At 38.7% G+C, this 26,107-nt stretch overlaps 1 protein-coding gene across 1 annotated transcript in view; it reads right to left on the minus strand.

Moving 5' to 3' along the window:
* Positions 1–26,107, minus strand: part of AKAP6 (A-kinase anchoring protein 6) — a 489,206-nt gene that overhangs the window by 121,431 nt on the left and 341,668 nt on the right. The window contains exons 8-9 of the mRNA XM_060004702.1: positions 21,043–21,191; positions 6,899–7,019 (exon numbers count right to left, since the gene is read on the minus strand). Coding sequence (XP_059860685.1) covers positions 6,899–7,019; positions 21,043–21,191 — 270 coding nt within the window. The remainder of the gene's footprint in view (positions 1–6,898; positions 7,020–21,042; positions 21,192–26,107) is intronic.

The following is a 26,107-nucleotide window of genomic DNA, read 5'->3' on the forward strand; positions in this document are numbered from 1 at the left end:
TATATTGTTCAGAAACCACATCCATCTACATTTTCTTCTAAACATTTTCAGGATAAGTTTTGCCCTTTCTCAAGAAAGAAAAGAAAAGGAAAGAAAGAAAACATACACATATATTCAAGTATTCAGAGCAAACACTGATTAATCAAAGCTCAAGTTAATATGACAACTAATCTAAGGACTTTTTGAACTTTAATAAAAATGGAACAACAAAGTCACTTCTAGGTAGCAGTGGAGGTGGCCTAGGTTTTTCCATTCCGATCACTTTAAAAAAGATTAGATAATGTTTTTTGAAATATTATAATGATTTTAAGCATATTCTTCTTATCTTAATAGAGTTTTAATCTAACATACAATTAAGCTCTACAAATAATCTACTGGGAAAGAGGTAAAAAATTATCATTAGGTTCTTGTGCCTGATATATCTGGTACATTTTTATCTTGACGGCTTCAATAACTAGTAATTTGCTTCATTTTGAACAATCAAGGTAGAAAATTTAGGTACTGAAATTCCAGTATAAGGCCTAATTAACAGGATTTAATTTTTTGACGTGTACTTCTATTCTTGTAAATTTTTTTAATAAGTTCATGGATTTTCTTCTATTTTAATCCTAGCTACTATGACCTGGACTATGAACCAGCCTACCATTACATTTTTAAGAGCTCAAGTTCAGTCATAAAGGTATCAAGCCACATCTGAAATTATTTAGATCAATGTAGTCCAGAACAAAATGAAAGAGAACTATTGTAGAGGGTTGAATTTATAAAATATAGGAATAGCATGACTAATCTGTTTTCTATGATTGGTTCATAGCTATGGCATCATTTTGGCATCAACAGTTATAAAATAACAAGTCAACTATGTCCCATTTTTCTTCTTTTACACTGTATTTCTTATCCCCCAGAATTTCTTATCTCATTCCATACATGTTTCTTTTAAAAGTCATAATGCTTGTCTTATAATATACACCCAAATTCTCTAAAGTAACATTTTCTCCTTTAAAATTTAGCCCTTTCTTGTATCTGGCTTTTCTTCCTGAAACAATTCTTCTTTCAATGTTTTGGTTTTAAAAGTTTGTTTGTATTTGATTTTTTAGTTCTTATTTATTCATTCATCTACCCATGATTTTAATTTACTCCTTTATTCTTTTTTTCTTTGGTTAACTTTGAATTAACTAATTTCAACTGCTTTTCCATCTCTTCAACGTTTATATTTCTTTCCCATTTTACTAATAACCTCTTCTTTTCCAATATATAATAACGATGTCCTTTCATTAATTCCATCTGGTCACACTATCATTGAAAGGAGCTACCTACGGGCGAGAGCTGTGCTCAAAATCTCTAACCATTACCTGGCAATAGAGTCAGAGAAAAAATAACTAACTCATTTGTCAGAAGTATTAAGTTCAGGCAGGGCTTCCCTGGTGGTGCAGTGGTTGAGAGTCCGCCTGCCGATGCAGGGGACACGGGTGCGTGCCCCGGTCCGGGAAGATCCCACATGCCGCGGAGCGGCTGGGCCCGTGAGCCATGGCCGCTGAGCCTGCGCGTCCGGAGCCTGTGCTCCGCAATGGGAGAGGCCACAACAGTGAGAGGCCCGCGTACCGCAAAAAAAAAAAAAAAAAAAAAAAAAAGTATTAAGTTCAGAAATCTACTTGTAAGAAATATTGTGGTTAGGCATTTCTCTACTATACCATTCTAACCCCTTATATAAAAAAATCCTAAAAGAAAATATCTTCGTTTCTAAGTATCAAAATAAACAATTTCTCCAAAGGAAGTATAATGTTTTTTCTCATGGAAAATGTAAATTTAGCGTTTGACCACATTTCCTTCTTTGCTTTCACTACCAGGAAACCCAGAATAAACTTTTAGGATCATCTTTAGTAATCGTGTAGGACCTTATAGTCTGTGCCTACACATTAACTCTTCTCACAGAAATAGAATCCAGCTTACATATATTTTCCCAGTTCTGATTTGTACTTATATATTAAAAATATTTTTATTGTTCCCCTGTGAATTTTATAAGTTCTTACAACCTCAAACCAATAACAAAATAAAAATGCAATTAATATGTTTAGTAAGCATTGTATTATATAGAATGAATGGTTCTTTTCCTTTTTCACACAGGATATATTTTTACAGATATGCCAATGGAGAAAGATAGAGGACACTTGCATTTTTCCCATAAAAGCAGAAACCATGAGTAACCAACCCTCTAAATTAAGTATAGCATCTTCAGTGTAAATTCCCTGAAAGTATACAGGTCTTGGTTGAAGTGAGTGTTAATATTGTTATTTTTTTTTAAGCTGGAAGGGTTATTTTTAACCCCTGAGAAGTAATATAATCTAATATTTTATTGATGAGCAACAGCTAAGCCATTCACTCAAGGAACAAATCTATAAATGTGGTGTTTTAGTGAGCTTCACACTACCTGAGAACAGCTCTTGTTTAATTATAACACTAATCACCAGCCTACAACTTCTGAATTGGGCCCTTGAACTTAACCCTTGAAACCCCACGCCAATCCAGGACGGCTAGGGGCTCTGTCACCTGTGCTCTGCAGGTGGCAGAGAACAGCAGTGCCCTGTGGCAAGGAAAGAAGCCCATGACAGGGCACAGCCTCACGGCACTCCAGAACCAGCTGCACCTGCTGCAGAGGGCAAGGCGGCAGCAACAGCCGCTGCCTGGCCTCCAGCTCTCCCATCATGGAGATGCTTCCAGGCCACTCAGTCTATAAAATATATAGGATGGGGGAGAAGGTGTCTTGCGCTTCCCTGAACCCAAGAATAATGCCACCTTTGATCTGCAGATATGAAAAAATGAAGCTTTTCCTTTGCAAGTGGGTTTTAAATATTTCTCCATTAATAGTTAATGCACATGCAGACAGCTCCCTGTGATTATGAATTCTGGCTTCGTAACGCTAGTCCAAATAGGAGCTGAACTTTCAAAATCATGGTGTTACTTTTGACAAATTAAATTGTCCTACTTAAGAAGGTAGCAGGAATGAAGAGAAAGAAAATGAGAGAGTGGGAGTAAATTCTCCTTGGAGCTTATTCTCAGATTGAGGAAGAAAAAAGACGAGAAAAGACTACATTTGTGTTTTCTAAGCTGATGATACTGCCAATGTTTATTAGAAAATAGCTTCAGAAGGTCCCCATTCTGAGGCTGAGCCAGACCGAAAAGGGGGAAGGAAAGACATTGGCAGTATGTCTCACTGTCTCCAAACAAAGAAGAAAACATATTTAAGGGAGTGTTTACTTTTTAATAAGAATCAGGTTGTTCTAATGGCCCTGCAGTTTAAAACTAATCAGAAAGAAAATGATCTTAAATTTCTAACAATCTGAAAATAACAAGAAATGTTTTAAACAGATAATCCACTTTACAGCCCACTGTAATATTAAGGTTCTAAATTATGTGAGGTTGTATCTATGTATTCTTTGCCTGTTAAACCTAATTCTCTTCCTTTAAAAGTTCCTTGAATATTTTGCTGGTTTGAGGTAACCAAGATATCATAATAGGTGCTCCGCTCAGGAGGTCTGCTGAATGAATAGTCTGGGGTCTTTATCAGAAGTTCCATATCTAGGAGTTAAGGTCACATGATTTTCTAGCAGAGACAAGAATAGAAAATAAACAGGTAAAGTCAGGAAAGGTGGTGTCTAACATTGAAAATGCTAAAAAATCTTCACACTCACTGACGACCATCTTACTATCTTTTCTCTAACCTAACATTTCCAAAGGTGATTTTCAGGCATCAACCTAGGACTAAGTAATGCAGAATTGGGGTCTGGGCATGCCTATGCATACCAGGAAATCAGCTGAAAGATGAAACAGAGAGAGCCCCACCCCAGGGAAAGGAGAACAAAAGTTTCAGATTCTACGATAACAGGAATAATGATTCTGTCCTGATCTACAGTTCCTGGAATTTTACCATCACTCAGTTGAAGGTCTCTCTTAAAAGTTTTTCACCCTCATTGTTTACATTAATAGCAGGGATCATGAGCTTCAATCCCATCCTTAATTGTTTTAACTCAACAACTATTAGTTCAATATCAACCATGTAAGGTGCTTTGCTTAATAACAAAGAATACAAGGGCAAAGCATTTTTCTTGCTGTTATACAAGCATTTTAAGAAATGAAGATGATGTAGATACGTTGAGATAGATTGAAAATGCTATGAAATGAGTTGGGTGTCCAACTGAGTTGTCACAATGACTAGAGGAACATGAATAACAAATGTCCTGTAGTGGAAGGAACGGTTGCACAAACTAATAAAAAATTGTTTTGTCCCAAATGTCAATGGTACCCTTGGTGAAAAATGCTGATGAAGCATTGGTAATTTTTAGGGCCAACAAATTTTAAGATTAAAGATGATTAAGGTAGACTCAAATGGTGTTGAAAGCCTAGAAAGGCCGGGGACCAACTGAAAAGCTTTAGTCCTTTAGGGGTCTCTGTGATCAACCGGCTCCAAACCTCCTTCGCCCAAGGCATTAGTTTTGTTGATTCCTAGAAAAGCAGATTAGAACAGAGAAATGGGACACTGAAAATGTTGACCTAACCTAAGAATCCCTGGGGATTCTGGGCAAAGACCTGAGATTAATTTTCTTCCCTCAGTTTTTCTAATTCAGGAGCCACCCCAAGTTCTAAATTACTCCTTCATCAATATCCTCAGGATTGCTTTGGAGGTTTCTAAACGTCTGGAATAATTTGGGAGCTTATATAAAGAGAGACCCTCTACAAACCTATAGCACTGTCCTTGGTTTCTAACATAATCTTTAATTTGTTTACAAGCCTAATGCAAAATCAGTGCTAGTCTAGTGAGCTTAGATATGCTGAGCATCTGAAAGAAGAAACAGAGGACATGAATCACAAATGAAGAGCCCCAGTATAAAAATGTTTGGAGGGCTTCCCTGGTGGCGCAGCGGTTGAGAGTCCGCCTGCCGATGCAGGGGACGCGGGTTCGTGCCCCGGTCCAGGAAGAACTCACATGCCGCAGAGTGGCTGGGCCCGTGAGCCATGGCCGCTGGGCCTGTGCTTCCGGAACCTGTGCTCTGCAACGGGAGAGGCCACAACGGTGGGAAGCCCACGTACCGGAAAAAATAAATAAATAAATAAATGTTTGGAAAAATACTATAATCCAGAAGTACTGACTGGGTGGAATAATGGCCTTCAATATGCCAGAATGGGAATTCTCAGGCAGAGCACTTACAAGGAAACCACAAGTAAAGGAAGAGTGCATTTTTTGTTCAATGTCTTCCTATTAATTGTGATGTAAATTATATGAATGTGATTTTGACAAAGAATAGCACTGTTTCTAAAAAAAATAGTGGTTTATGTGCAAAATACAAAATGCATCAAGAAGAAAAGAAATGTTATTTGGCATCATGGGTGAAATAAAATCTGAGATAATGGCTTATGATTAGATAACTTTTGTATTTTTTTTTCTTTTTTGGCTGAACTTTTAATGCTTAAGTCTTAGGAATGAAACAAATATTTTTGTACCATTAAATTAATATAGATTTATAGGCACTTTTCACACATGATTCTTGATCCCGGCATGAAATGCGAAATCACCTGGCTTTGGTTACATTAGGTTGAAATTGTTACTCTAACAATATGTGAGGCCAGAAGATGGTAGCTTTGTGGGTAATGTGGACAGCTATCCATATAGGAAACAGCTAGTAGTCAACAAACTTGATTAATGTTGGGCAGAATTCTTTAGGGAGTAAAATATCACCTTTTGCTGAGCCCCTAGGGAGCTTATATCTTCTCTTAACTAAGATGATCCCTGAGGGACACTAATTAAAGTCTACCAGACCCTTGAAAATAAATCTCTCTCTTTAGAGGAGGGAAAATTTAAAATAATATATTAAGGAAAGGTAACTTAAAATGATAAAAATTGGAGAAGAAAGAAGACAACTTTTATTTGACCTTGAATGTACTTCTTATTCTATAAGAAATTTTAAAAAGCTAGAGGGTAGTTGTTTCTTGTCATTATACTGTTGCTGATTCTGTGGTTAGTTATTAATTTTATTTTTTATGATTCACAATCTGCTCTTTGAAATATGCCATATGCTCAAAGCAATTCAAGGATGACAACTGTCAGAATTACTCCAATAAAAATTGCCTAAATGAGGAAGATTTACTGCAGTCTGATATTTCAGTGGAAAGTCCCTCTACCCTCCCCAACTGCTTTTTCAGACACTGAATCTTACAACCATTTTTTTCAGTCAAAATCTCATGCTTGTTTTGTAAGAACTTCTAAGACTATTTAAATAGAATTGGTAAAACACATTAAGCTAGGGGTGAATTAACAGACATGGAAAACAATATAGATAGTTATTAGATGGATTGCCTACAATCAATATGTTGAGTACAAAGACAGTTTTCTTAAATCACATGCAAATGCATTGACTTAATTTGACAACGTCTGCGCTACGTAACACCAATAAACATTAAATTGGACAAGGTCTGTACCCCGGAAGCAGCAAGCCAAACAGAAGGCAAATTTCTTTTATCTCTGGGAAGATCTGAGGGGTGGATAGACTCCACCTGAGTACTCCAATCAAAACACATTTTGTTAATGTTACCAATCCATTTATCCTTCATTTTGTTTCAGTCTACTTATTAATGCAGTTTCATTTATTGCTATTCATCTTGAAGATAAACCTTTGTCCTTCTATAGAATTACACCAAATAGAATGTGATAAAGGGAACTTTCTTGCAATTATGATGTCCACGCAGCCTGTCAGCACACAAGGGATGGAAATGAGTTTGGGGACAGGGAAGAGAATTCTAATAGACACCATGATACATACAATGAACGCAAAAGATATCCTGAGAGAAAGACTTGTCAGGCTAATCAGATCTTCCACAGCAAGGTAAAGGCAAGAAGGGTAGCTCTGACCTTGTAAAGATGCCGCTGCTGCTCCTCTGACATCATCAGGTCGTGACTGTCCATCACGAGGGACTCCATGTCAATCAGCCAATCCCAGAGCTCCTGATATTCTGAATCAAAGTCCAGAAGCCTGAAGATAAGGCACAGAATGTATTATGCATAAATACAGTGTAGTTGTTCAAATCTCATATTACAATAATATATTCTTGAAAACCTGTGATGTTCCTAGGTGATACCTATAAAAAGAGAAGGAAAAATTCTCTGTGTGGTTAAACAGAGAGCAAAATAGGAACTCAAGCTTGTGACATAGCCATTGCTTAGATTTTGAAAACGTAACCTGTAATTCTGATGCTCATACCTGAGACATATCATGGCTATTTCCATTTGGTCACCCTTTCTGAGCACTTGCAGCATTTGAACAAAATGATTACTACTATGTCCTTGAGAAAGAGCATTGCCATATTTAACAGAATGAGAAATGGAGGGTCAGTGCCTTGTGAAGGTTACACAGTCAAGAACTTGGGGTAAAAACAGCACTCTCAACATTCAAACCCCTTTCTCTATGACTAAATTTTCCACAGATATTGCATCCCAATACCTTCATGATTAAGAATACTAATTCAATTAACTTCTCTAAAATGATCACAATATACTATCCTATCCAAAATATTATTTTCACTGGGAAGTGACTCAATCATTTATCTGTCCCTCTGCTGTCTATCTGCCTATCTCTGCAAACATATATCCTACATATATTGTCATGGATGAGTAGCCAGCATTTCAGCTTAACACTCAGGGATAGGCTTGAGTGACTCTGGTAAGCCAGTGAGAACCAGGGGCAGATCCAGTATGAGACAGGTGTTCCCCGCAGACATGTAGGAAACAAAGGTAAGGACAGGAAGTCAAAACAATGAATCTCTGAATAGCCAGCAATCATTAAAATTCAAAGGAGGATCACTGTGGTTTTCAACAAAATAAATCATTAGAATAAGGAGCTTAAAAGGATTAATGTGATTCTCTCTTGAAAGCTTGGTGAATAAGTAAAGCTCAGATTCTTCTAAAACACTGTGATCAGAAAATGAAAGCTCAGAATGAAAAACTATGACTGTGTCCTTCTCCCCAAAATCATCCCCCTAAAAGAAATCCTAGAGTCTTGTCAAACTCTAACTGAGCAAAACCCTATCAGTACTAATGAAGCAGCAGCCTCAGGTATGAATCTGAATTTATCAAGTGAGCATTTTATTACCACCTTGTTCCTGTCTCTATACACGAAATGACTGCTTTCCAAGAAAATGAACATCCACTTTTCATAACTTACAATTTAATCTTAATAGATTTGTCAAAAAAAATTAAGGTGTGTCTGGTGATGAAGGAGACTAGATCTAGAATTGTCTAGTTTATTTTAATTACTTTACCATAATTATAAAGCTTCTTGATTAGAACCATAAGTGCCCAGGACAAGGATTATCATTGGCTAACACATAGAATTAATTAATAAATGTTTACTGAATACCAATGATGGGTATAGGTGATGTAGCCAAAAACTTTAGTAAGGCTAAGGTGGTCTAGAGCAGTGCTTTTCAAACTCTAATGTGCATATGGCATAGCTGAGGAGCTTGTTGAAATGCAGATACTGACTCAGTACTTCTAGGGTGGGGCTGAGATTCTGTGTTTCTAACGAGTGTTGGCACCTAACAACGCTTCTGGTCCTGGGTCTCACTTGGAGTAGCAAGGACTTACAGCATACGTGTGAAATCTGAAATAGTATCCCATTTCAAAATACTACCAAACAAGCCAAAACCACTGCAACAGGGACAAATAAACCATCAGCCTTTCTTTATTCATTCTGTGAGTGACTAATAAGGAATGACTAATAAGCATTTGCTCACACGACGGGCACAGTCATTTAGAAATACCTCCTGAATTATGTTCATTGTTTTTCCCTCCTTGCACCCTCCCACATTTTGACCGTAAAGACAGGGCAAAGGTGGAATGCTATCCCCCAAATTAGGAGAGTATGATCCTAATACTTGCATACAGGAGAGAATATCCAGGGGAATAATAAAAGCAAAGGGTAAAGGAAGGAAAAAGCTCACCCCTTCCATCTCAGTGGATTTGGAAACTAAGAACAAAATAAAGGTAAGAGGAGCAGGTGCTCAAATGTGTGTCCGCCCCTCTCTTGGCCTAAGACCTAAAGGGAAAGCCAAAAGCACCAGGATGTCAGCTCTGTTTCCTGCTAGGAAGTCTGGGAGATTGCCTTAAACAATGTCCTCACAATAACCTGAAGTGGAGATGTTGTAGTCAGAGAGCTGTGGTCAGGACTCCCCTTGCTACTCTGTTCTCTCATCCCCCATGAGGAGACTGTTCCCTCATCCTTCCATGAGGTTTCTTGGAGTTCAGCTGGTGAACTTGACAGAGGTGTTGCCATGGCAACAGAGACACAATGACCACCCCCCCACCCCTGCAAGGAGAGCCAGGGGGGCCTCTGAAGCCAGACCTTAGGGAGTTGGCTGGGCCAGTGAAGGCTGAGATGAGGCTTAGTCAGCAGGAAATACCTCCTGACCAAGCCAAGAGATAACAACACAGCCACAGCCCTCTGTCGGGAGCAACCTCATAATGTCAGGGGCAAGACCCATTTCACTGAACCCAGCCAGTCTGCACCCAGGGGCCACATTAAGCCAGGGGGCCTCACTGTACCCCAGAATCACAAGGTCATGTAAGCCCGCTATATGCTCAGATGTCATCCTGCACAAAAGAAGGGAGAGGAATAGAAAATCTCAAAAACAGCATTTATCCCAAGAGGTTGTTCCCTAAAGAGAAGGTTAATTTGTTAGGAGAGGCTACAAGCGTTTTGTGTAAGAGCCTGAATTCTGATCTTAAAACCAGGTTTTTTTCCCTTGCTGTACCAGGGAAGTATGTATTTAGGAAGTCTCATAAATTAGCAATCAGTAAGAGATAATAAGGAAGCCTGTTTTCTTTTCTATACGTGTATGATTTAAAAAGAAACTTTGATTATGACTAAACAATTCAAGGGCGAGGTATGAGTTTATCTTTGTATCCCTAATGCCCAGGATAGTACCTGGTAAATGATGATGAATGAATGTAGATAATGAAATCAAAAACTTTTAGTAGGACCAGAATGACTTCAGAAAAGCAGTATGTGATAGAGATAATATCTCATCCCCAAATGCCAATACCAACCAGTGCAATATAGACAGACTTCATTCGTTCTGAAGGTGAGATTTTGCCTTCAGTGTACAATCGTACATTTGCTTACTTGAAATGATTATATGCAGTATATTCTCAATTAATGTGAGTTGCCTTCCCATCCCTCTCACATCCTGCTTCTATATTAAAAATTAAAGGAGATTTATGAGTAGATTTTAAATAGATGAAAACTGCATATGGGATGATAAAATGTTCACAATCATGGAATTTTTTTTACTAGCTCTTTAACATGTCTTTATATCCATTGAGCTGTTCCCTCCTATTATTCTCCCTATCAAAGGACTTGGAACAAAAGCCATTTCTTCTAGTTAAATGTACCTCAGGCTCGTTCTCGGATGGTCTACACTGGAGACCAGCGAGTGGTGAATGAATCTAACACAGATACACTTCCTCCAGTCTAGTCTATTTTCATCCTAGCTGAGAATATTTAGGCTTGAGTTTGTTAAATATGGTAAATGCTTTGGTTCTACAGTTTGTTTCATTAAGTGTAGAATCGGCGCTAGTGTTTTCTAAACAACAAATTCTCATAAGGTCCTAATACTGAAGCCAAAAACTTTTTTTTTTTTTTGTGGTACGCGGGCCTCTCACTGTTGTTGCCTCTCCCGTTGCGGAGCACAGGCTCCGGACGCGCAGGCTCAGCGGCCATGGCTCACGGGCCCAGCCGCTCGGCGTCATGTGGGATCTTCCCGGACCGGGGCACGAACCCGTGTTCCCTGCTTCGGCAGGCAGACTCTCAACCACTGCGCCACCAGGGAAGCCCGACGAAAACATTTTTTAAGCATTTGTGCCTGATTTCAGGTTCCTTGCCATGTGTTAATTCACAGCTTATAAAAAAACCTGACAGTTTTCCAAAATTAGTGAAATCAAATACACAACTTTGTAGCAAATCAGAAATAAATTACTAGAATTTCTTTGTTGGTTTTTTTGAAACCTTCTGAAATGACTATAATTTAACGTGCTCATTATCTTAGGAAAATCCTTGGGTAAAGGAAGTAGCTTACTGTCTTATGTTTATATTACCTGCAAAGGTGTGCTGTATACTAGTGATTTTATAAAAGGTGTTTTCCAGGGAAAATGCCAGCTACTATACAGGAAAACAAAATAGATCATAAATGAGTAAATTTATCAGGGGTAGCATAGAACTAGTCAACAGTTCTACATCCCTTTGAAGAATATGCTGATTCAATCAGCTGAATTCAGAACCAGGTACTTTTTTTTTGAAGTCCTGGTGACAAATGCTCTCTTTTTAAAAGGGAGAGAGAGGTGACTGAAATTGTGGCAAGTAGTTCAGAATCTTATAAAGGCTACAAGTACAGGAACTACTCTTTTGGAGGGATTTTCCTTATAAAGTTTTCTTTGTAAATGTGCTTGGGTTCATGTCAACTCATTCACTCAAATATATAATCTCCTAGATGTTAAAAGGTCTCAAAGCACACCTTTTCAGTACTCTATGAATATGTTATACTCTCTATGAAAATGTTACGAGGCAGACTTGTATAATACTCTAAGAAGGTGTTATAAATCAAACACATGACCAAAATGCTATTCTTCCGGATATTTTTCCTTTAAGTTGCCACATACCTGAAGGGTTCACAACAAAAGAGTTGGACATTCTATTGTAGGTATGATATAACCAGTTTCGGAGCTTTAAAAGCTTCATCATGGTATGAGGAGAAAGCCTTCTAAATCAAAGTCAGTTTTTGTTAGACAAATACAGAATTATGTGTTTATTTCATGGTCTGAAATTCTAATAGAGACAGAGACAAGACTATGGAAAAATAAATGTGCAATTTTTTCTTTAGAGTTTATTTCTAAATTTGGGCTAACTACTATGGTAATTGCCAAAAGTATTTCCCAATATCTTGTTCACCATTTTCTCTGTCTTTTTAAGGTTAAAAAAAGATTCCAGGGCCTTTCACCATAGAAATAAAATATTAACAAGCCTGTCCAGTATCATTTTTCTGCAGATTGGATAGCAATATATTATTTGTGAGGCCGGCACAGTCTAAGAAATGATCCTTCCTCTAAACCCTGGTGGGAGTTATGTTTGACCAGCTAAGTGTTTGAATACATAAATGCATTCAGCCTTTGGTATTTAAAGTGAGCATCATTAACTCAACATTTCAACTTAAACTTTGCTTAAAAGATAAAGTTTCACCCAAGTGAAATCAATGGGAGGTGTGTGTGAATATATGAGGTTCCAGCTTGGTCCACTAAGGAATTTTGATTAAACCAGACACCAAATGAAGAAATCATCAAAATAGAGCAACTATTGGTTGAAGAAAAAATAATACTAAAAAGCCCTGGAAGTTTTTCTACCTAAGGTTGAGTAATACATATTTTGGAGCATTTAAGAATCCATCTTTTGTAAACTGAATGGTTCATTTCACACCAACACATCCAAAAACATAAGATAGGTTCCTGAGATACCAGCTTGTCTATGTTGGAACTTCTGTTAAATGATCCAATTTTCCTAGCGTCTTTAGCATATTGATTCTTTCCCCAAATATTCACTAAGTGTTCACTGTTCACTTTATTTGCTCAAGGAAATTTGCCTCTGGTTTTCAAAAATGACACTAAAGGTAATGGTAACAAAATCTTGTAAAAAAAATAGTTTAAGAATATTACTGAAGTAAAATACTAATAATAGATTAGAATTTCCCATCATCCTCTATTCCATGTGTCACATAAGTACAGAAGGGAGATACAAGAGTGGCACCTAGCCCAATCATAATATCATTAAAGAATAAAATTTAGCTTTCTAGACATGATATCTGATATGCACAGTTGCATGTAGAATCCCTTTCCACTCTAAACATATTAAAGTGTGGACACTAATTTACAATTTTGAATGAAAATTCATGAGCCACTTCCTCATGAGAAAAGCAGCCTGCCTTTGCCATTAATAAATAAAAAGGAATATGGAGTTCTTTCCAGCAGTAATTTTCTCAATTCTCATATATACCCATGTACATATGAAAATGTCTAAGAAAAGTAAGATCAACCCTACAGATTTGTTAATGACTTGGTCCCACTTTCTCATGGTCTCATGGACAGTCTGTCCATAAACACTTGCTATTAAAATAAAAGCCATAAAGCAAAAAAATTCTAACCTCCAGATTAGCCATAAAATTAGAAATATTAATGTAAATTTCTAGACATATTTAGAGGATTCTGTTAGGCTGTCAGGAAGTCATATCTTTCTCTAAATTTTCAGATAATACACTGGACTAAGTTCTAGCCAAAAAGCTTGAAAACATTCTGAAGAATTTAGAATCAATAGTGATTCTAACACAAATGGGAGAACCTACACGTCCAAAGACAAAGCAAGAGATGATGTTTAAAAAAAAAAAAAAAAAAGATATAAACCTTCCTATGTCAGTGTCTGTGTGTTAGACGGGGCTGGATCCAGACTTGCTACTGGCACTGGTGAGCATTGGGCAGCTCAGCCTTTGGTAAAAGGTCTACTCCACCCTAGGCCTCCCTGTTTTTCAAAGATTTAAGAAGCAACAGAGAATATTTACCCTCAGGGTTAGGGTAGGAGGTAAATAACCTAGAAATAACTCTCGGCCACCCAATCCCTAACAAAAACCTGGTGGCAGACTTAATATGGAGACCTCTCCCAAAATGACTTTGTCTATCTCCTCCATCAAGGCTGACCCTGGCCACAGAGTGCTATGCTCAGACTACAGGGTTCTGGTTACTCGTAGAACGGCTCTCAGTGAATTGTGCTTTGCCATCACTTCTGCAGCCTACGTCAAAAAACTGCCTTGGGAATTTGTTTTCTCTTATAGGGATGTAGTATCACAGATGCCTATCTTCTCCTCGAAGAACTACAGCAGAAATTCCTCTCAGGACTCAATGGCATAAGCAGCTGTTTCCGCAGCTTTATATATTATTTTTAATCTTAGGACACTATGAATTTTCTGATGGATGAGATTTCACTCTTTTCTTTGGATGTGGAAAGCTTAGAGCCAAATCATTGCCCTTCTTGAGGACATGCATAGAATATGCATTTGTTTGTTTTCTTACACATGTCTTACTTTTGCTTAACTTACTTCAGTCAAATATTTATTCTATTTTATTGTAAATATTTTTGTAAGTTGACTTAAATCCTTTGTGAAAGACATGGGGGAATGCATAAAGGAATAAATTTTAAAGAAAAGAATTAAGCTCTGCACATTAAAATGAGGTAGATTAGATTTGTCTTAGGTTCCCTCATACCTCTGTCCTTCTTCAACAGACCCCATAAACTCTCCAAAGCAGTACAGAAATTGTTTGAACATTATTAAGATGGAAAGGATATATATATATATATATATATATATATATATATATATATATATATATATATATATATATATATATATATAATTGTTGACTTTACCATTAACTTTGTTAACTTTGAAATAATACTTCCCCAGAAATTATGCCACTACCTCTCTGGTTTACCCTTTGTTGGCTCCTGGCATGGATGGCATTAGATTACTGAAGTGGAAGACTGTCTAGGTCTAAAATTAGTTTAAGGTATTTGCACATTAGAAGGATATAATATCATGATCCCAAATGAATACATTTATACTGGTGAGATTTTTTTTTTTCAGCCCAGAAAGACCTATTTTAATAATCACATAGTGCCTAGAATGTCAGTTTTTCAGAAGGTAGTCAGGCACTTTTGGCTCCTTTGACTACAGGCTGTGTTGAGATCTTACTGTTCAATAACACCACAGCACAAAAGAAGGTGCAAAAAGAACCGGAACTGAACACTGAGCAGCTGTTCACTAGTTTAAGACAGGGGAAGAATCAGGGGAAGAAAATAGAAATGCAGGGTGGAAATAAGGTCTCTTGGGGCTGTCTAGTGATATATCTGCAAAGGTGTTCTCAACATTGGCACACGTAAGAGATAGTACTTCATTTTATGGCTGGTGTGTACCAAAAAGAAAACATTTTATGTAGCAATGTTCCAAAAACACCCATTGAGCAGAAATTCCAAATTGTCATTTTGTGTGTGTGTGTCTTTGTGTGTGCATGTGAGAGAGAGAGAGAGAGAGAGAGAGAGAGAGAGAGCGAGAGAGAGGGAATATGAGTGAGCATGAATGTTCATCCCACTGCACAGAGATATTTTTGGCCTTTTGCTCAACAGAAAACTAGAAAGATCACCCTGCTGCAGTGAAATCCAGGGGTGATTATATCGCTTCTCAGGTAGTTACAGTCATTCAGTGTATCTTATTGCTTAATTAATTTAGAGTCAAATTTGATCTTTAATCAAGCAATGTTTTAAATAGTGATATATTTGTTTTCATCTGTCAGTATCATTCCTCTTTGGGAGTGTTTTTTATATATGGTGTATATATATATATCTGTGTATGTTTTCACACTGATCCAGGGATACTTCTCTTCCTAAAGGAAAATGGACTCATCTTTCCTGCTGAACGTTTAGCCTTTTGTCTAAAGTTCACTGAGTTCAGCCTGTTGTGCTTGGAAATAACCTATATATACTGTTTGTATTTGGAAGTAAAATTTACGCTAAAACCTTACAGGGTGAATACTCCTGTATTCTTACACACAGAGCATAAACCTTAACTACATATCCATCTGTAGACATTGCCCAAATTCCCCTACAACCAGAGGAAGCCTGGCATATGACTGAGACTGAGGTATCTTCTAGAAATTTACCACAAAAACAGAAGTCTCTAAGAGCTCCCTTGGGATTCCCTCCTGATCCCAGGAAGCAGAGTCAGGAAACATCTCCATGCCCTTCTGCTTCAAATTATTATTTATGGTAACCCTTAATACATGCGTGCATGCACGCTCACACACGCGCGCGCACACACACACACACACACCCCTACATACACACCTGAAATCCTCACCCTCATTCTACCTGACCTTTTCCTAATGGCTAGTATCTATGCATCTTTTAAGACAGCTCAGATGTTCCCTCCTCCCATAAACCTCCCTGACCCCTTCTAGCCAGGCTGGATTAGGCAAGCCTCCTAAGTATCCCCATAATACCGTCTATTTCTTAGACGGTATTATAAGAGAGCTAAGAGGCTCTCTTAGCCTCTACCACCTCATAGTTACCATACTGTCCTTGTTGATGGTTGAGGAGCCCAAGACACTCCTGAGCTCCAGACCTGCTTCCTGGGCATTTCTACTTAGATGTTACGCAGATCATAAAAAGAACTATGTCCCAAACACTCAGTTTCTCCCCGCCCCCCTGCTCCTCCCTTTCAGGGGAGGAGCTGTCTTAAATGCCCCCCATCCACTCAGTGACCAGGGCCTGTCTTCAACATCCTTCTTTCAGTTTCCATTCCTGCTGTCTTATTAGCTCAGGCTCTAACTATTTCTCACGTGGATAACTGGAATAGCCTCTTAACCGATCGCTGTCTAGTATTGCCCATGGCAATGTATTCTCCCGACTGCTGACAGAATACTGTTTGAAAATTGCCAGTCTAGTCTTGCTGGGATCCTTGGCTGGTTCCAGCTGTGTGTACACACTGTCTCCTTTGTGGGAGACACTCTGGCTGTCACTTCTGACCCGGGCCATCCTCCATGGACACTTCTCCTAGCAGGCGTTCCTGACTGACATGCTCCTGCCACCCTTTGGGTCCCACTGTCTCTACATCCCCAGTGCCTAGTAGAGTCTGCACTTCCTAGTTGCTCAAGAGTTACTAAGTGTTGAATGACACGAAAATCATTTGAATCCAAATCCTCCTAGTTTCCTTCTCCCCCTTGAGCCAGCAACTGGAGCGTCAGAGTGGTTCCTTTTTCTCCCTCATTCCCCTCAGCCAAGGTTAATCGACTCCTTCTGGCTTTAGCCTCCAATCCTGTCTCCACTTTTTCCATTACTGGTCTCCGCCCCCAGACTTTCCAAGTTAGTACCTGTGGAGTGGGACCCAGAATCTGCATGTCTAACAAATTCCCAGGAGACACTAATGCTGTTGGTCTAGACTTTGAAAACCACTAAAGCAATGGTTCTCAATGGAAGTGGGCATCAAATACATCTTGGGCCACTCCTGCCTACTGAGTCAGAATTTTTAGGGAGGCGAGACGGGCAGGCATTTTTTGGCTTAAAAGCTGCATAGGTAATCCTGATGCACTATCCTGGTTAAGAACCATGAACTCAGTGATTAACTCTAGGATCTGGACTTCACTTTCTTCCTAAGCCTTATTTTTCACCACCCCCCTCCAACTTTCTACCCTCCTCTCCAGTCATATGGAACAGCAGGTAGTCTAATGATTCCAGACCTTTGCTCCCTCTCTCAGACCCCCAGATCCGTTTTAGTTATTCATTTATGCATCAATGCATTCGCCGAGCACCTAGCACATTCCAGGGTGCAGGGCTGAGTGTGGTGAACGTGACAGGCACAACCCTGCCTCATGGAGTCTACACTGTTTGCTCTGAGCTTCCCTGGCACCCTCTGCTTCCCCTTCTTCCTCATTGCACAGGCAAATACGGGCTTAATGCTGCACTCTCTTGCTAGACTGTTTCATGAAGGTAGGGACTACGGTCTGTCTTTGTAAGTGCTCAATAAATGTTTGTTCAGATTAAATTGGAAAACTCTTCCCCTGACCTAGGCTTCTTTCGAAAATCATCTCCAGAGTCCTCTCTTTCTGCTGTCTTTCCTGACCTGCTCCAACTCCCCCTACTGCAGTCAGCATTGAGCTTCACCTTCCATAAGCCCTGATCCTGACTCCAAGCAGATTTCTAACTCAGCACTTGTGATCCTTTACTACATGTTGTTTACAGATCTGGCTCCTCCTACCAAACTGTGAGTCCCTCAAGGGCAGGGACCATTTCATCTCTGCACTTCATATAGGAGGTATTTAATAATATTCATCAAATTAATGAATGAAGTCAATTCTGTTTTCACTTACCACCTGCTTTGCAATGTTTTTGCCCAAAATTCCTTGTGGCTTTAATGAAATTGCCTTAGGACTCTTCCATTTTTCCATAGTAGGAAGATACCATAATTTAAATTTTATACAGTATGGAATATGCATAACATGTGTTTTAGGGGGAAAAATGTTTATCAAGGGTCTGAATGAAATTCTCAGAGAGAGGGCAAAGTGTAACTTTATGGGTTGTCCACTGCATCGTGACCCAGGACTCTGAGTTGAGGTCCTGGACAAGCCAGTCACCCCGCCTTTCTGCCTCTCAGTTCTATCATTTATAAGCTGAACAAAAGACCTGGTTTTAATCTACACTAAATCTTGATATGGATGCTACTTAATGAATTAAACAAGATTTTGAAATTCATTAAAAAAATGAAATCAGATAACTCCTTGATAGAAAGAGGTGTTACAAAAAGAGATGGTTATACTTTCCAAAGTACACAAATTATAAGTGTTCTTGACAAACTCTGCTCAGAACATCATGCCATGCACTTAGTAGGCCTTCAGTGGATATTTACTGGATGAAAGACACAAAACAATCTATAAGCTTTCATTTAAATCAGCCGGAATCAAAAGTACCAACCTGCTCCCACTGAGAATCACCAGTGATTCAAGCATTGTATGTCCCTACAGGAAGCCATGGTTTCCCACTTTGTGATGCAGGAGCCAGTGCCACAGAGGGGCACACTCCGTTACTACAGCTCACACAGGTTCACATACTTTTGGGGAAATCTTCCCACTGCACATATTCATGACTGCTAAACACACATTTCACAGTTGTATATAAGCTGTGTTAAATCACCTTGATGCACACCTTTTCGTCAAGCCAGAAAGGTTATAAACTCATTTCTAAACAATACTTTGGTTATGCAAAATTCTTAGAAATTTAAGATCTCCATTCAGTCTAGCAGCTGAGTCTTCCCTGGAGTAACCTTATACATTTTTCAACTACATACTCTTCTTCGCATGCATGTAGGCACGGGGAGGAAATGAAAATATACAAATTGTATCACTAACTTAATGTTCTCTTTAGTAGATTGGATATCTATCTGCATATGGAATGAAGACCCTAGAAATCCCACACTATTCCCACAATTGCTTATCGGAAACAATGCTCATTCTATGTAACAAAATGAACGGTTAATGAAGTTTATGTATCATCGGAGCAGATAATTTTACAAGGCTGTGTTCTTAAGGCTTCAGAATTAAGGATTCAACTGTGGGAGCAAAGAGTCTTAGGGGCAGGACACCCCAGATAACCTCACCCACATACATTTCTCAAACAATGGTTTTCTGTATGTAAACAGAAAATAGAAAGGAGTATATGCTTTTTGTCCTTAGTATTAAATAGCTGCCTTTTCTTTAGCATACTGTTAAATTTCTGCACAATGCACAGCCTTCAGCACCCTAAGGAGCATAAACAAAGGATATCAGGCAAGTTCACGTACTCCCACTTTACAGAACAATGCTTGTTGTTAACTAAGCAATTCCCAGGGCAGATTTATGATTTGTGGAGCCCAGAGTAAGTACTCAGGTTGGGCCCTTGGAATCCAAGGTCAGAAGCACATGGTGCCCGCTCAACCCCCAGCACTTTTAGAAAACACGAAAATGTGACCTAAAGTTTGTGGTTGTGGGTACACCAGAGACTATTTAGGCATTTAGAAAAATTAAAGCACGTTAAGGCCTCAAAACAGCGTATTGTTCATGCTCCAAGATTTAACCTTTTCTTTCTTATTTGCTGCTATGCTTGTCCTCTTGCGAATAAATGTCTTCTGAATCGTATAAGATGAATCAAATATATGTATAACATGTCTATGTATAACAAATATCTTAATAGAGCAACAAATTACATGGATAGGTAAATTTTAAAATTTGAAAAGTCCTTTCCCATTTCCTAAAAAAGAATTATGACTCTGATTCTTTTCTTGCATTCTTAGACCTTGGGTTATATCACAAGACAGGATTTGTAACTTGTGTTCTTAATTTATCCCCCAAATTTGAATTTTAAGTCACGTCAGAACCATAAGCACTTACTTCTTTCCTCCTGCCTTTTCAAGGAATATTTTGGCTAGAGTTGCACCCCATAGATTTATACTGTGCTATTAACATCTAATAGAACTTCGGGGAACAGTTTCTCTACCGTGTTGTCTGGCTCAAGTATAAGAGCGAAATAGGTCACTGTTTCCATTTTTATGAGTATAATTATTATCAAGTCATTAAAACTATGAAATAATTAAATTTCATTACACTCTTTTACTCTTTAATAATCACCTACTAAATATTCAAATTGAGCCAGAAAAAAATTTTTCTAATATATGTTTTTAAAAAATTCTATACATGTATTATATATACATACATATTTATATATACACACACAGTGTTCGCATAACTTTAAAGTAATTTGGAAATATTTGAATGCATGACTTAACTATTCAATAGCATGGGTAGTTAGTACAATATAAAGACAGCCATTAGTCCATTAGTCTCAGGCTGAATGAAATTGTTGGTGGGTCACTGAAGTTGCTGGGTCTTTTCACATACCATAGACAATAAGCGCTAGTCCATTATTCCAGTTGACTTTATGTGACAAACCGGTTAGCTCATAGCCCCTAAACAATTATTAAATATCTATATTTTTCATAAAAACTATGTTCTACCAAGTTTACAGTGAGGTTCTGGTATTTAAAAGTTGCTTCTATAGACTTTAAAATAAACGGTGAAGTTTAAAGGGGGGGAAATATACTGAAAAGAGTTACAGGCATAGTGTAGTGACAGAATCACTCATAAAATCACAAGGCTGTTTTGAAAACAATAATAACAAAGTTAGGAAGTTCTGGGTGAGATGACACACTGAAAAAATCCACAGTCTTCAATTCTGAAGTGAATGGAAAAGAACATAAATGCCTCGTCTATCGCGCTTCTCTTGTTATCTAGGGACGAAATGCCTGCCTAACACCTACCAGTGGAACATCATTGAAAAAGTAGAGATTAGTGAGAATAAAACAACAAAAAGAATAGTTCCCTACCCATTGCCTCCTACTGAATGAACTTTTGACATATCAGCAAACTCTTCTTTCCTCTTGCTGCTGCTGGTATACTGCTCGCTGTACAGCTTGAGGGACATCTGCTCAACAGCATCTCTTTGTGCTTCCAGGTAGCATAGTTGAACCTCAGCCTGGAGAGAGAAAAAAAGAGGAATTGCTGTTTTAATCCAGAAGGAATGCATTTCAAGTGAGGTGTAACAACTCAAAGAATGGGCATTGTTCACATCATTATCCGGCTCCTTTTCAGGTTGGATTTAATGGGATCAGCTGGGCATATTACAGAATTATATTTTAGATTTGAATCTTATAAGTTCCTCCTTAAAATATGACCTGAATAAATGAATTCTCAGAAGACTCAGTAAATATCACAAAATATCCCTGAGATCGTAATACTGTATGATGAGACTTTACATAAAAATTCTGTGAAATTCCTTAATAATATTCTTCCTCGTATTGCCACATATGTAACATTTATTTTTTTAAAGATTCCCCCTCCGATCCATACATTTGCATGGACACATACTTTGAATGCTTCTCATTATCTTCCCCGAGGAGAATAAAAAAGCCTAGTATTAATTCAATACCTTTCCAATAGTGACAACGGACTTCCTGTATTACATTTTTTTTTTTTTGGTTCTCTGGATTTTGTCTTAATAATGTTAAAATAGAGAGAACAGTGATTTTGCTTACATGCAGGCTTGAATTGTTAAATCTTTCATAGATACTTGGGGCTCACTGTAGTACAGGGAGAGGTAGTAAGTTCACCATGCTGTTTTCTATCAAACCAAGGCCAAAAGAATGCTGAATAATATTTGGCATGGAATAGCATTGAATAGATGCTTTATTTATTGCAGCTGTTGTGATCCCTGTGGCTTTAGAGTTCCCTAGAACACCAGATGAGACGGGGAATGAAGTCTTCTCAGTGGCATGCTTGCCTATGGTGAAGGAGAAAGGGCAATGATGAGTTATGTGCACTGTGGACCAAAGGAGCTCTTATTTTCTTTTGGCGCACTTCACTAAATCCAACACGTCCGTTAACATTTCTCAATAGCCTTAACACTTCTGCTTCTTTATAATTTAATTACATATTCTCCTACAAAAAAACAGGTCTGAGTCAGACCTGTTTGACCCAGGTCAGAATTCTATAACATGCAGGAAAAGCAGTTGCCAGAATGGAAAAGCAAAGTCAGACATGACCTCCTACTCTTTGCATCCAGTGCCAACCAAGGCCTTTTGCCTGGTCTCTGGTTTTACAGACTCAACCATGGAAAGAAAGAGAGAGTGTTGCAAAGTAGCAGCTGCTTAAAAGGGCAAATCAGGACTCTGTAAAGGAAATGGGTAGCTTATGAAATGTAAGACCTCAAACCACTCTAGAGTTCGCATTTTGTTGCTTTCCACAGCAGCTACTTATGAATGTTCTAGATACTGAGGAAGAACTTTAAAAATGCTAAAATTACTATACTCATATAACTGAAGTTTCAAGAACTGCAATCTATGTATTGGTTCATGTAAACTCTTCTTGCCCAAACGAATTGGCTTGAATAAGAATAGACTCAACTGGATTAAGAATTATGTCAAACAGTATAAACAAAGAATAATGTTACACGGAGTACATTCAGTATGGGAAGAGGGGTATGGCTGATGGAAAAGCACAAAGGAAATACTAGATTTAGTGTTATTCGGCATATTTATTAATAGATAGTGAAAGAGAAGGTATGGAGTATATTAATGGCAACACAGAAGAGTGCCAACTCAGAGCTTTGCAGATATCATAGAATTTGGAGAAATGATACCTACAGACCTAAGAATATTTTTTAACAGTTGGGGGGAGGTACATGAAACTGAATAGAGGGAGTCAATGATTAGAAAAAAACAACAGAATATATCTTTCAAAAGAGCATACAATATTCTTAAGTAACTAAATATGAGACAACTGAGAGATACTGAACAATAGTCAAAGAATGTAATGCAACTAGAGATTATCATACTAAGTGAAGTAAGTCAGAAAGAGAAAGAGAAATACCATGTGATACCACTAAAATATGGCACAATGAACCTCTCTACAAAACGGAAACAGACTCATAGACATAGAGAAGAGACTTGTGGTTGCCAAGGTGGGTGGGGGAGGGAGAGGGATGGACTGGGAATTTGGGGTTAGTAGATGCAAACTATTACATTTAGAATGGATAAACAACAAGGTCCTACTGTATCCTGAACCATAATGGAAAAGAATATAAAAAAAGAATGTCTGTGTGTGCATAACTGAGTCACTTTGCTGTACAGCAGAGATTGCCACAACATGGTAAATCAACTCTACTTCAGTAAAATAACAGTAATAATAATTTTAAAAAAGAACTTAAAAACAATCTTTCCAAATGCTACCCCCCCACCCCTCCCCTCCTCAATGCTATAGGGATACTGAGGAGGACATCCCACACAAAGTATTCTATTGGTAACCCCATTAAAATATTGAATCTGCACCATTAGATGCCAAGGGGCATGTCTGATCCCTACAGGTTCCCATTAATTTTTAACCACCCTAAGGTAGCAAATTAGACCACTGCTTTTTCTGGGTAAAGGTTTCACAAATGTGTGTCACTGGTCACAAAAAGCATCATTAAGAGGGAGGTCAACTTAATATAGACTCATCACTACTATAGAAGAATAATTGAGGTTCATCCCTTTGAGATCCTAGGCCATTTCTGCGCACAGAGGGAAACACCTCTCATGACAGGGATACGTGGAAAGGAGCTCAGAGAGAGACAAGTTGCTGAGAGCAACTTGAAAAATAATTAGTCACCTTACAAAAGTGATTGAAATGTTGTTAATCTAAGACTTTTATTGCACAATATCTCAAAGGCATTTGACATAGGAAACTTCCCTGTGCTAACAAGGAGATGAATTAGATGGCCCAGGTCTTTTCTATCCACCTCTATTTCTATCTCTGCTTTCACTGATTCATTCCTAAACGTGATGATAAAAATAGAACCAAAGTTGCTTCTTCTGCTAAGGTTGAATGACTTTGCCAGTCTAAATCTCTCTGCAAACTGTCTTAACTTTTTCTCATACTGTATCTTAGTCCAAAGGTAATTTTTTTTTTTTTTTCTCTTGCGGTAGGCGGGCATCTCGCTGTTATGGCCTCTCCCGTTGCGGAGCACAGGCTCCAGACGCGCAGGCTCAGCGGCCATGGCTCACGGGCCCAGCCTCTCCGCGGCATGTGGGATCTTCCCGGACCAGGGCACGAACCCGTGTCCCCTGCATCGGCAGGCGGACTCTCAACCACTGCGCCACCAGGGAAGCCCCAAAGGTAAATTTTTAATTAAAAGATTTGAAGAAACTATAGTTCTTAAAAAAATAGTAACACTGAATCTTTGATTAAAAGAATTTCATTTCTTAGCATCTATTACAATTGTGGATGCTTTTAAAAGTGACTACATTTTACAAATGGAAACTAAGACATTAAATAATATTACTGATCCTACTAATCAATCAATGGGATTGATTGTAATCAATGGGATTTAACAAACTATTAAGGAAAATAAAAAGGAACAAGAGGGAACAGACTCAGTGACAGATCCACCTCTCACTTCCTGGTAGGTGCCGTCAATGGGAGTAGGAATATAAAAACAGCAGTACAGGTGAATGGAACAAATGAGCTGGAATTGAGCCTTTTGGTTTGAGGTACTAGTGTGATTCCCCAAATGAGATGTTCAGCAAGCAAGTGGAAATATTAAGACTGAAATATAAACCCAGAGGCAATGGTTGACATTAGGACAGGAAATGAGACTGCCATGGGAGATGGTGTACGATGAGAAGAGAAAAAGAATCAGTTCTCACTTATTCTAATCTAGGCCTGCATTACACCTTAGCTGACCTAATGCGATGGATTCTCAAACACTCTCCCTCCCTCTGTCTCCACCATCCCCAAGTCTATTTTATAGATATTTCCTTGATCTTTTTGAATCACATCTGGGATCACTGGTCGTTGGTATTTCAGGGCTTAATTCTGGATCTCTTTTCTTTATTTATACTCTCTTCCATGGCTTTCCATGCCATCTATGTAGTAATGGCCTCCTATTCTCTCCTCTGAGTGCCATAACTACCTACCCAATCAATCACCTGACATTGCTAACTGAATTTACTTTAGGCATCACTGTTTAAAACACTCTCCATTCTCATCCTTATCGTGTGCCCCGAAAGTTTGTTCTTAGGACTTTCCCGTTAAATCAATGGCACCATCTGTTGCTTAGGTCAGAAACTTGAGAGTCTTCCATGACTCCTCTTCTTCATTTTCCACAGTCAGTTACTCCTTAAATTCTGTTGATTCCTCTTTCAAAATGTCTCTCCAGTCTGTCTTCACAGTCTGCATTGCTGCCAGACTGGTCCAAGCCTTCATCATCTCTCCCCTGTAGTACAGCAATTATCTTCTAATATGTATCTCCCCTCACCCATTCCTGCCCCTCTAACCTCTTCCCTTACAGGACCAGAGTGGTCTCTATAAAACTGAGTTGGTTTCATACTGCATTCAGATCTAAAACACAAACTTCTTCCACGGCTCATTAGATTTGGTTCCTGCCTGTCTCAGACTTCATTTCCTACTTGTCTCCCTCTTGATCACTATGCACCGTCATGCTTGCCTTCTCCCAGTTCTTTAAACAGCTCTTTCCTGTCTCAGGACCTCTGCATATACTGTTCCCTTTCTCTGGAACATTCTCTTGGTAACATCTTCTCATCCTTTAGCTCTCAGCTGACATGTTACTTCTCAGAGAGGCCTTCCCTGACCACCCAATCAAAAGTAGATCCACTCTATCTTTCTCCATTTCGGAAGTGTTAATTTCCTTCACAGCACATATCACAACTTAAAATTCTTACATTTGGGGCTTCCCTAGTGGCGCAGTGGTTGAGAGTCCGCCTGCTGATGCAGGGGACACAGGTTCGTGCCCTGGTCCGGGAAGATCCCATATGCTGCGGAGTGGCTGGGCCCGTGAGCCATGGCCGCTGAGCCTGCGCGTCCACAACGGGAGAGGCCACAACAGTGAGAGGCCCA

The sequence above is a fragment of the Delphinus delphis genome, chromosome 2 (genome assembly GCF_949987515.2).
Source record: "Delphinus delphis chromosome 2, mDelDel1.2, whole genome shotgun sequence".
NCBI lineage: Eukaryota > Metazoa > Chordata > Mammalia > Artiodactyla > Delphinidae > Delphinus > Delphinus delphis.